This window comes from Octopus sinensis, unplaced genomic scaffold (assembly GCF_006345805.1).
Source record: "Octopus sinensis unplaced genomic scaffold, ASM634580v1 Contig18802, whole genome shotgun sequence".
Taxonomy (NCBI): Eukaryota; Metazoa; Mollusca; class Cephalopoda; order Octopoda; family Octopodidae; genus Octopus; species Octopus sinensis.
In genome coordinates this window covers 7501-19140 of record NW_021836038.1, presented here as the reverse complement: position 1 = coordinate 19140, position 11640 = coordinate 7501, and the positions used below count along the sequence as shown (strand labels likewise).

The window sequence follows — 11640 nt, the reverse complement described above, 5'->3', positions numbered from 1 at the left end:
CAGGACACTGGCAAGAGCCATGACTGTGATTTCGCTTGGCTTGGTAGGATTCAGTCATTTGTCATCAGCTCCCTGAGGTCCAACATTCAAAGATCCTGCTTCACCACCTCATCCCATGTCTTCCTTGGTCTACCTCTTTAACACATTCCCTCCACAGTTAGAGGTTGGCACTTCTTTACACAGCTGTCCACGTCCATACGCATCACATGACCATACCAGTGCATTCGTCTCTCTTGCACACCACATCTGATGCTTCTTATGCCCAGTTTTTCTCTCAAGACACGCTCTGTTACTCATGCACACTGACATTGCACATCCAGCGGATCATGCTATACATGTATGTATATATATATGTATGTATGTATATGTATGTATGTATGTATGTATGTGTATTTATGTACATATATGTATGTTTCCAATAGGGGTAGAAGCTCTCCAAACTTTGCCCAGCTTATTGTTATTCTAGGAGTTACACTCTTAGAGCATCCACCTCCACTGCTGATTTGGTCACCTAGATAATGTAAGCTATCAACTACTTCTAGGTACACCCCCCCCCCCCCCATCACTGGCATTTGATGGAGTGCCTGTGCATCTACCATACACAAAAACTATTTTCCCTGTTACCCTTCCTCTGATGTTGCTGCACCTCTTATGTGTCCATAGCTTACACTGGGAACATCTTATGGAGTTTCTACTTTTCAACATATGGAACAGAGCCATCTACCTGAAGGGGTTTGTGGCTTCGTCCACTTTCTTATTTACTAAGACTTTGGTTTTTGCTAAATTAACTCTGTGGCCATTTGATTCTAGACCTTGCTTCCACACCTGGAATTTCTTCTCAAGTTCTGGTAGTGAATCAGCTATATGAACAAGGTCATAAGCATAGAGGAGTTCCCAGGAGCAGCCAGTTTTAAATTCCTCCATTACTGCTTCGAGGACTATGATGAACAAGAGGGAGCTGAGGACTGATCCTTGGTGAACCCCTACTTGTACGCTGAATTCTTCATTATACTTGTTGCCAACCCTCACCTTACTGACAGCATCCCTGTACATGGATTGTACAGCTCTCACCAACCACTCACCTATCCCTAGTTTCCTCATTGACCACCAGATAAGGGAGCAGGAAATACTGTTGAAGGCCTTCTCCATATCAACAAAAACCAAGTACAGGGGTTTATTTTTTGCTAGGTACTTCTCCTGCAGCTGCCTTACCAGGAATATAGCATCAGTGATGCTTCTGCCTGGCACAAAACCAAAACTGCATCTCATCTAGACTAACCCTGTCCCTAATTAGTTGGGCTATGACCCTCTCCATAACTTTCATCCCCTGATCCAGCATTTTGATACCTCTGTAATTATTTCTGCCTAAGGTATCGCCTTTGCCTTTGTAGCAGTTGACTATGATGCTACTTCACCAGTCATTGGGTATGACTCCTTCATGTACAACCTGATTAACTATATGGGTGACTAGACTGTAACCCACTTTGCCAGATATTTTAAGCATCTCTGCGGTGGTTCCTGATGGGCCAGGGGCTTTCCCCATCTTCATATCCTTCATGGCTTTGTCTCTACCATGCTACTGTCCATTCAGATTGCTGATCCCTCTTTTGGATCCACTTTAGACAGACTCTCCTTCTTCTATGGGTTCTCTACATTTAGCAGCCTTTCGTAGTGACACTTCCAAGCCTCTTTCTTTGCATAGTCACTCACTGCAAGTAAACCATCATCCCTGCAAACACACTTCTCTCCCACATCACAATTTGCCCTGGCACACTGCCTAGCAAACTGAAACACTTCAAGCTGCTGGTCCTCACCCTGCAGAACATTAGAAAATTTCTTCCTTTCTGTCTCACCTCTGGCTAAGTATACCAACTTCCTAGCTTCCTTTCTAGCTGTCTAATATAGCTCCTTGCTACTGCTACCCTTCCAGTCCTTCCAAGCCTATGCTCTAATGGCCCTGTCAACTACATTTTCCCATCACCATGTCACCCTAGTTGGGATTTTGCACCAGTCACAGATTTGGTCTGTGACTTCTCACTAAATTTCTCATCAGAACTTCCAGTTATATCTGTGTTACAAGTCTCTAACTATTCTTCCTTCTCCTCAAGTTAGAATGTCTCTAAATCTATGACTAGTCAAAAGATCCTTAAGCTTCCAGATCCTTCTTTTCCAAATTGGCTTGCTTCTTGGAATCCTTTGTGCCTACTGTTTGAAGCCACTAATGAGTAACCTATGCTGAGGGGTACATTTTTCACCAGGGAAATACTTTGCATTTATGAGCAACCATGAATCCCACTTTCTGGTGAGAATGTAGTGGATCTGGCTAGCATGGTCACCTGATTTATAGGTTATCAAGGGACTGGCTGGTTTACTGAAGTCAGTGTTGCATATCATTAGGTCATTTACATCACAAAACTCCAATACCCTTGTTCCCTCCTCATTTTAAGAACCAGTTCCATGGACCCCATGCACCCCATGGAAAACACCTGGCTACATCACTTGTCTTTGATGTAGCCTGCAAAAGAGTGTTATAGAAACAGTCCTTTTGTTCATTTGGCGTGTTCGCTTGTGGAACGTAGGCAGAGATGATTATTGCAAAACTAATCTAAGCTTAAGTACCCTGTCACATGCTCTGACTACCTCAGTCGCCTTACTCATTTCTCTGCTAGAAGTATGCCAATGCCTCCTATCTCATTATAGTCACCGTCCCAGAAGAGTTTATGCCTATGCCTCTTGCCTGTAAGGAATCTGGCTGAAGCTTCCTTCCACCAAACTTCTTGGATGCAACATACCTCAACATGTCTCCTTTCAAGCATCTCAACAATCTCACCAAACCTACCTTTCAATGTCCCTACATTGACCATACCAACTCTGAGAGAATGTAAAGAGAAGCAGGAGGTAACATGGGGAGAGGGAACTGCAGCTTTCAGCATCTGAAAAGAAGGTTGTAATGAGCATTGGCCAACAGCCATGTTATAGCAGTTGTCCTTGCATTTAATCCACCATCATTTAAGCTTACCTTTGCTAGCTCCTCTGGATATGGGTGTTATACCAGCATTAGTATAAGCAATGTCACACACACACACACATGTGCTGGTATTCTGGTGTTGAACCAATGAACCTTCATTGAATGTAAGATCCAAAAGCTTTGTATGTCATGGGCAAGTAGTACAAAATTTCTGTTAATAAAAATTTAAAGTCCTTTTAATTAGTGGTGGCCATATTGGGCTGAACTTGTTTGGCCAAATCTCTTTAACTTATCCAGTTCTCAAAGAGTGCCATATCACTCATTTTAGTTTCTATAACTTCCGCTGTAGTTCTTCATTCATAATGGAAACTTGTTGCATTGCAGTATATTCTATGATGTGATAACAATTCCAGTATTAATAACTGAACTTTAAACTTCAATAATTAAAGGAGCTGTGTAGGACTGTCTCTCTGTCCAGCTCGCAGAGATGCCTCTTCTCATTATGCTTTGGGAAACAGTATTTTTAAGAAATAGCTCCAAAATCAATGTAATAATTAATGTGTTCTGGGTTTATTAACATGATTTTTGTGTGATTTAATTAGTTTGATAATTTAAATAATTAAAATATATTGCATTAATTTTTAATGAAGCTTTTTAATTGTTGTATCATGTTTAGACTGGACAGGTTAGATGTTGCTCTGAAAGTGTTTACTCGGTGTATTATTCTTCAACCAACCTTTCAAGAAGCCTTTATCAGTCGAGCTAACATTCACATGGATTATCTAACTGACGAAAACAACCAATTGGCCAAGTAAGTTTCTTTCAATTACTTTTCTTCTGATGACATTCATCAACAGGTATTTATGAAGATAATTCATCTTTATCAATTACTAGCAGTATTGCCCGGCATTGCTCGGGTTTGTTTCGACCCTTTAGAACTGGAATTTTTTAAAAGTAAAAATTTTGCATTATGTAGCTTGTTACTCTTTAAGTGAACATTTTTCTGGTTGAAATTCACCAAAAAATGGCGACACAGCAGTAAAAAATCGTAAAATATAGGGATTTTCGTAGAAAAAAAGCACCTTTTTGATGTAAATAATTTTTGGTGTTAACATGGTCCGATTTGAATTTTTCTTCTACGGAAGGAAAAGCAAGCCTTCTTCTATCATACTCTCAATTTTGGTCAACTTGTGCTGCAGGGTCTTGGAAGAGATAGGTTCGTTGAAGGCTACCAAACCTGCCACACACAGACAACTTCAGCTTTATATATAGAGAGATTTGTTTTCTCTATCCTATGCTGATGGTTATAGGGGTGAGTTGTTGTTAGTGGTAGTGGGTGATAGAAGTAGCAGAGAACATAGATGTTGTTATTTGTCTGTAGATCATCTGTGATCCAACAAAAGCTCTCCAAACTTGACCATCCTGTTTGAAGTTTATTTCAGCTATAATGCATCTTCGACTATATTGTTCAATGTGTTCTTTCCTTTCTTAAGGCAGTGGGATGTTTCTCATAGCTTGAAGATCCACTGTGACACTTCATGACTATTTCATCTCTTTTTAGCTCGACCCCAGTCGCTCCTACCCTCTGTTCTATAATGTGAGTAGCCATGTAGTTCTACAGTAAAACAAAAAATTGGTTCTGCTCTGGCCCCAACTCGTCTCACTCTCATCTCTTAGCATAAAGCTGTCTCCCTTCTAATACAGCCTCACTCAGTCGATAAAAGCCTTGATGTTGTGGCACCAAGAAAAGTGCCCAATGTACGTTGTAAAGTGGTTGGTGTTAGGAAGGGCATCCAGCAACAGAAACAATTCTAAAGCAAACCTTGAAGTAGGATTCAGTTCCTGGGACTTGGATCCTGTCGAACCATCCAGCAGACAACATGGATGGCAAATTATGTCGAGAATTACAGAAGTAAACAAACGCAGTAAGAGCAGAGGTGGCTGTTGTTGTTGTAGTTGTTCCAGGTTTCCAGTAAACCATCACAGATTCACTATATTTCTGGCAGTGAGATGCTCAAAGAATTCTCTGTAACTTGGTGTATTTTAAGAGATTTCATTCCTTTTAAAGCTCTGGGTTTTTTTTTAAAGTTTTTCATTGGTTTTGTCCTCTTCACTGATACACAGCAGTGAAACATTTATATATGCACATACATACACATACATGTACACACACACACACACGTATGTTTGTGTGTGTGTATGAGTGTGTGTGTGACTAGCTTCCAGTTTTCATCTACAAAATTCTTGTCCAAGTTTTAGATCAACCTCAGGCTATAGAAGATACCTGCCTAAGGTACATGCCTGCGTTCATATTTATTAAGGGATGTTAACTGTTATTTCTAGTAGGTTGCACATGACTATATAAAAGTTCCCAGATTGACTTTTCAAAGATTTTTCGATGCTGTTATCCATAAAGTGTAATGAATGGTGTCCTAACCTTTGATATTTATTGATGGTATGTTTTTTGTGTACTTTTAAGGTGGAATTCAGTTAATCCCCTCCCACACATACCTGCATACATACGTATGTAGTATGTACACGTGTATGCATCCACTATTTCCATGCAATTGCATTCTGAGCTCCTTACATAAGATGTTTGTATTGTAAAAGTGGATTTCATTCTAAATTATAAAACTTCGAAGTATTTGAATATCTTTATTTCAGTTTTTCATCTTCACAATACAACTAATTTTGTACTGTAACTTTTGGAATCAATAAAATCGATCTCTTACTAAACTATCCCTCTTAATATCTTTTCAGGTGTGATTACCAACGTGCCATCAAACTAAATCCAACCAATTGTTTAGCCTATGTGTCTTTAGGCATTTTTCTACAAGTGGAACGTAACTTCCAATTAGCTTGGCATCAATTTACCAATGCTATATTAATTAATCCATGTAACTAATCATTTTATTAACACTATATTAATTAATCCATGTTAAGTAATTATTTACTAAACTATTTTTATTGAAATACTTTTTATAACTTCCTAATTAGAAATGAAAACCATTATCAAATGTAAAGAATGTACGAAATGGTGTTGAATGTTAAAAGAAACATTATAATATTGGTTTCTCTGTTGCTGATTCCAATCTGAAGGCTGTGTCCATGAATAATTATAGTTTATCACGAATACTATCTTGTTAGATGATTAACTGATTATAATTTTAAATATTTATATTTATAACCAGATTATTGTCAGAATTGGATTCATTGATTTCATTTGTGTTGTGTTTAACCCTTGGTTAGTCCTGATCCAGCAGACTTAGGATCAGAAGTATTTCAGTCATGGTCATTTAAATCTAGGATTCAGTTATAATGTATCTAGGACTACATTATCCAATGTGTCCTTCTCTCATTCTGAGTATCTCTGAATTATGAAAAGGCATTTCATAAAGAAACTGAAGCCAAACTTAAACTCGAAGATACCTGGACTGATGAAGGTACTTGAGGTGATAAGTACCTTATAGAGGTAAATGGTGTTTGTACTCAGTTTCTCTCTCAACATCAGACAATGATACTGATTAATTAACTGCAATTAACTCATCATTGAATTCATCAAATTATTGTAAACAAGCAACTAATTTACAATCTCTCACTATGATGTACTTCCATAAAATAACTTATCTTCTTATAAAGGTAGAATTGTGCAATTAAAAGAAGAAAAATAATTTTTAATATCTAATTTGAAAAGATGGACTAATAAACACTCCATGCCTTAATTGATAATACCGTAGATCTGCTGCAAGTGGTATATGGCTTGAATTCTGTGAAAAAGTTCACAGCTATTTTCCAATTAAATGCTGCTTGTAATGTTTAATACAATGTTTTGCAAAGAGATTTCTCTCAAAACATTCACAGTTTGCCATTTTTTTACCCTGTACAACAAAGGTCTTGAATCATTTATTATTTCTATATTACATTCAGTACAACTGCACCATGTTTCTTCCATTTCTGTTTTACACTCGTTCGTTTGTTATCTTAATAATGAAAATATGACTCTCAGTCATCAGACACTGATGACTACTTCTTTAATCTGTAAATAAATACATAATTCTATATAATGGCTTGGAATTAGGTAGGAATTTCTCTTCCTATCTATAGAAATCAGCAAACAAAGCATTTACCAATGCCTGTTTGAGCTTTGCCAATCTGAGATTCGATTATTATTCATACCCGAAACAACAAGAATCTTTAAAAAATGGTGTGTACATCCATTCTTTGTACACAAACATGAGAACAGCATTCTTTGTTGGATTTTGTCTTGTAAGCACCACACTCCAAATGACATTGGCACATTATCAGAAACCACTGTTTTGGCTTGATTTAGCTTTCTTTGTGCAAAATGGTTCCAGCTATGCTGTTTTGGTCTGACAATTGTTTCGTCATAGTTTCTGCTTAGAGAAATCTGACCTTGCATCAAACTATTTGATAATTTTGCTTGACCAACACATAGTTCTTAGTTTATCATTTTGCATTAAAATAAAACTTAGTCTATTACTTATATTGAATGCAGACATTTTTCTGACTTAGGAAGCTTTTTTCAGACAACTGTATACGTGTCTCTACACTCATTCGTTCGTTGTCTTAATAATGAAAATATGACTCTCAGTCATCAGACACTGATGACTACTTCTTTAATCTAAGATACATTTCTTTTATTTTGTAGGTTATCAACCAGCTTATGAAGCTCGAGCAATCTTAAATTTACAAATGGGTAGCAAATACCCAGCTTTTCAAGACCTCACTCTTGCCCTACAGATCTCTCCTACTGCAGAGTTATATAACAATCGAGGTGTTGTTAATCAGGTAAGAATTCAGATTATTTTTGGTGCTTAAAATAATTTTGACATTTGGGGAAATGTTTTCCACCATAAACTTAGATTAACCAAGCCTTATCAGTGAAATTAAATGATTTTTTAAAAAAAACTGTGGAAGCTCATTCGATGGACAGAACCTGTGGCTCACTTTAACCCCACCACCTGGTCTTTCAAGCAGAATCTACACTGTTGCTTGGCCTAGACCTAACTTTTTTATATTATCTCATTAATAGGCAATACCATTCCTCCTGGATTTACCATAGAGATTTTTTTTTTAAATTTGCAATAAAAAATTACTTACTTGAAAAATGTTTAATTAATGAATGCTTTCATCAGTTTAAAAGTGTTTCTGTCTTTGCTAAACCTGGAAACCATGAGAACTTTAATAATTCTGAAAACAGCAAAGTTCTTGGGTTCCTGTTTTTGGTGTTGAACTGGCTAAAACATCTGAACATCGGCCAACATGCACTACAGCATTTAGTTATGATCCTTTCCATTCTGTTTTCAAATCTTGCTGAGGTTCATAAATTAATTTAATCAGCTCTATCCCATCTTCAATATGACCATGTCCAGCCTTTGTCAGAGATCAAAAAATTGATTTTCATTCTGATTATTTATTATTTTGAAGGTTTTATGCAAGAAAGAGCAGCACCTAGATTTAATGAAATGCTCTGTGACCCTTATATCTAAGGAAATATTCTTTAACTCTTAGACCTAAGGAAACACTCTCTCCCCTTAAATAACATTTTCAGATCAGCATGATGTAGGATCAAACCTGAAACCATTTACACCCCTCCAGTACAGTCATCTTTCCACCTCTCATCACCTTTGGCGCATCCAACCCCAACAAACCACTATGTCCAATCCTTCACCCCCTCCATATTATCCCTCTGGAATTTCCTCTTGTGTCATTCCTGCAAGTGTTGATCTGTAACATTTTAAGCGGAACATTAATGCCATCAACTTTGCCAGTCTTAAGGGGCTTGCAAGAGTCTTAGGTCCTTCCCATTCTTCTAGACTCAGCAATGAGAGAAAAGAATGTTATTGCAAAATGAACGTCTGAAACTATCAATACATCATCATCATCATCATAATTATCTTTGAGTCTCTATGAAATCACCTAAACAAGAAAGGGTTTGTGAATTTAGGATTATTGTTTATAAAACTAAAAACATTTTCAAATTCTGAAAATAATGTTCAAGCAATTTGTAGAAAATTCCTGGTAATTACCACAACAAGATCAATTATTCTTATGACTGCCAACATTTTTCTAAAGCTGTTTTTACTAAATTCTCATCTACTTCTTGCTTTTGTCAGATGATGAATTCTCTGGCAGCAGCTCTGCATGACTATTACAAAGCCATAGAAACGGATCGCACCTTTGCTTTGGCTTATTTCAATGCTGGAAGTTTACATTTACAAGGAAGATTTTTCAAACAGGTTACGTTCTGATTTTTAATTCTATCCTAATTCTAAATGATATTCTATTTAAAGACACTTGTTTTATTCCTAGATAGGTACCCGACTAGATTAGAAATAGTTACACTTTTAAGCTAAAAGTAATAACAATATTCACAAAGAGTAAGATGTTTGTGTTGTAGACTGAAATAGTGATTCTTAACATTGGCATAAAGTCACATGTTTGGGCAAGTAAACAGGTGGCCCCCTGTATATCACTGGTATTTTGTGGACTCTGGAAGGATAAAAAGCAAAGTTGATGTTGAATGGATTTCAACTCCAAACATCCGAGCCATTTCATCCAATTTTGCTCTGAAGATTCTCCCAATCTAAATATTCCAAAATGTCTTGTTTCTAAAAATGAGTTTAAAGAATTATTTTCTGATTTGAATAAATTATGATATAAGGTTATTGGTATTTATAGAATGATTGATGGCAGTCATGTTTGTGGTTGAGCAAAACCAGAATCAAAGCTGTTTCAATCATAACCATCTTGTCATAATTGATAAGTTATTTAATAAAAAATATTGGTAAGTTATTTAATAAAGAATAAGCTATTATCTAAGTTTTAATGCCATCTTCTTCAAAATTGTCGCTTTGTGCAGCAATACACCTGTCACAGCATAGCTGCCACTTTTGGAATCTGGCCTGGAAATCATTTTCCATAAGCAAGTCAAGGACTCTTGAGCACAGCAACAGTGTTAAAACAGCAACCTTTGAGCTGCAGTTTCATCTTGGGAAAGAGATGGAAGTCTGCAGGTGTTAAATCTGGCAAATTGGGCAGGTGTAGAAACAATAGCATATTGTTTGTGGCAAGAAATTCACAGGTGAGGAGAGCCCAGTGACAGGGTGCATCGTCATCCAGTCCATGATCCACAGATCCAATCACTTTCATCAAATGTCTTCCCTCAAAAACTTCAAAACACCACTGATTGCTCTTTGACAATCCTCAGGCACAAACTGATGAATTTTCTCCACATTTCCAAGGGTGCCACACATGGCAGGTCTTCCACATTGCTCATCGTCTTCCAGAGATGTTCTTCTGTTTTCAAGCACCCATGCCTCTTGAAACATAGCAAAAGACCCATTGCCTCGTTGCTGTAAGCTTGCCAAAACATGCTCAATGTCTGTGTAGCAGACTTCCCAAGTTTAACACAAAATTTCACATTGGCTCTTTGTTCCAAATTCCTGTCCATGACAAAAATCACAGACTACAGCAGACACATGATCACAAAAACACAAATTTCACAACTTGCAAAGTAAACACAGCACTGTCACTGCTAGCTCTCATTGTGCAACTTTTTAATACATATTTGGTACAAGTGTGACTTCAGGCATTCACTTTGCAGTCATGAGATTCTGGATTCAATCCCAGTACTGGAGTCTTTGCTCAGGTCAACCCAACACTTCTGCGTGGAACTGCAGAAGTGGAACCTGTTGTGGAAAACTATCAAATGGGGACAGCTTTGTCATGCACTGGGTCTCACTGAATCTTTTGATGACTACATTAAATGGACAAGTGTCAGTGGAATATTCAACCATTTACACTGATTCGATGATGGAAGAGCAGTTAATCCCCATCATCAGCAGAGTGATTTTCTGTGTCCCTTCCATGCTCTCTTAGGTTGGTTAAAGCATCATATTTGAATAGTTTTGGTATTATCACTGCACTCCTAGACATGTTGTGGGGACTACATCTATTGTAATCACTTTCTAAAAGTGCTGCAAAGTAGAATTGAACTGAGACTCACATGACTACAAAGTCAACCTCTTAGTGATGTATTTCCCTGAAATCCTTAATTTAGTGCATTTTAGAATCTTAATGGATCTTTCACCTTTTAATTGTCCTTCTAAAAGTTTGTTGCAGTGTTGTTACTGATAAATTCTGTGATATTTTTATTGCAGGCTTTGGCATATCTTAACAGAGCTATTATGCTTGACAAACAGAATGAATGTGCATATATAAACCGTGCAATCACTAAAGTGAGTAGTAGTAATAATAATAATAATTTCTAATTTAGGGACAAGACCGGCAGTTTTGAGGGGAGAGGCAAGTCAATACTTGACTGATTATTTTGTTTATCAACCTTGGTGAAATGAAAAACATTGTTGATGCTGGCAGGATTTGAACCAAGGATACAAAAAGTGGAACAAATACTGCTAAACATTTTCTCTGACACTCTAACAATTTTTCCAAGACTCTCCATAAAGGACAACAGTGATGTCTCTTTTCACAGGGCCTTCATAAGTTGAGGGAAGCAAGAAGGAAGTTATCTTCAGACCAGGGACTTTTCTTAAATGTTTTCAACATCTAAGGACCAAGTTTTAGATAATAATAATAGCTATATTTGTTGTGTGATATTGTTAATGAAATAGTAGCATAAACCAATGATT

The 11640-nt window shown here is 37.1% G+C and overlaps 1 protein-coding gene across 1 annotated transcript in view; it reads left to right on the top strand.

Annotated features, from left to right (window-relative positions):
- Positions 1-2798: 2798 nt before the first annotated feature.
- The window catches only part of LOC115231767 (tetratricopeptide repeat protein 6-like), a gene marked incomplete at its 3' end in the record, with an annotated part of 10157 nt that continues 1315 nt past the window's right edge, over positions 2799-11640 (top strand). The window contains exons 1-6 of the mRNA XM_029801715.1: positions 2799-2881; positions 3645-3779; positions 5729-5865; positions 7638-7777; positions 9106-9228; positions 11152-11229. Of these exons, the coding sequence (XP_029657575.1) occupies positions 2799-2881; positions 3645-3779; positions 5729-5865; positions 7638-7777; positions 9106-9228; positions 11152-11229 (696 nt within the window). The remainder of the gene's footprint in view (positions 2882-3644; positions 3780-5728; positions 5866-7637; positions 7778-9105; positions 9229-11151; positions 11230-11640) is intronic.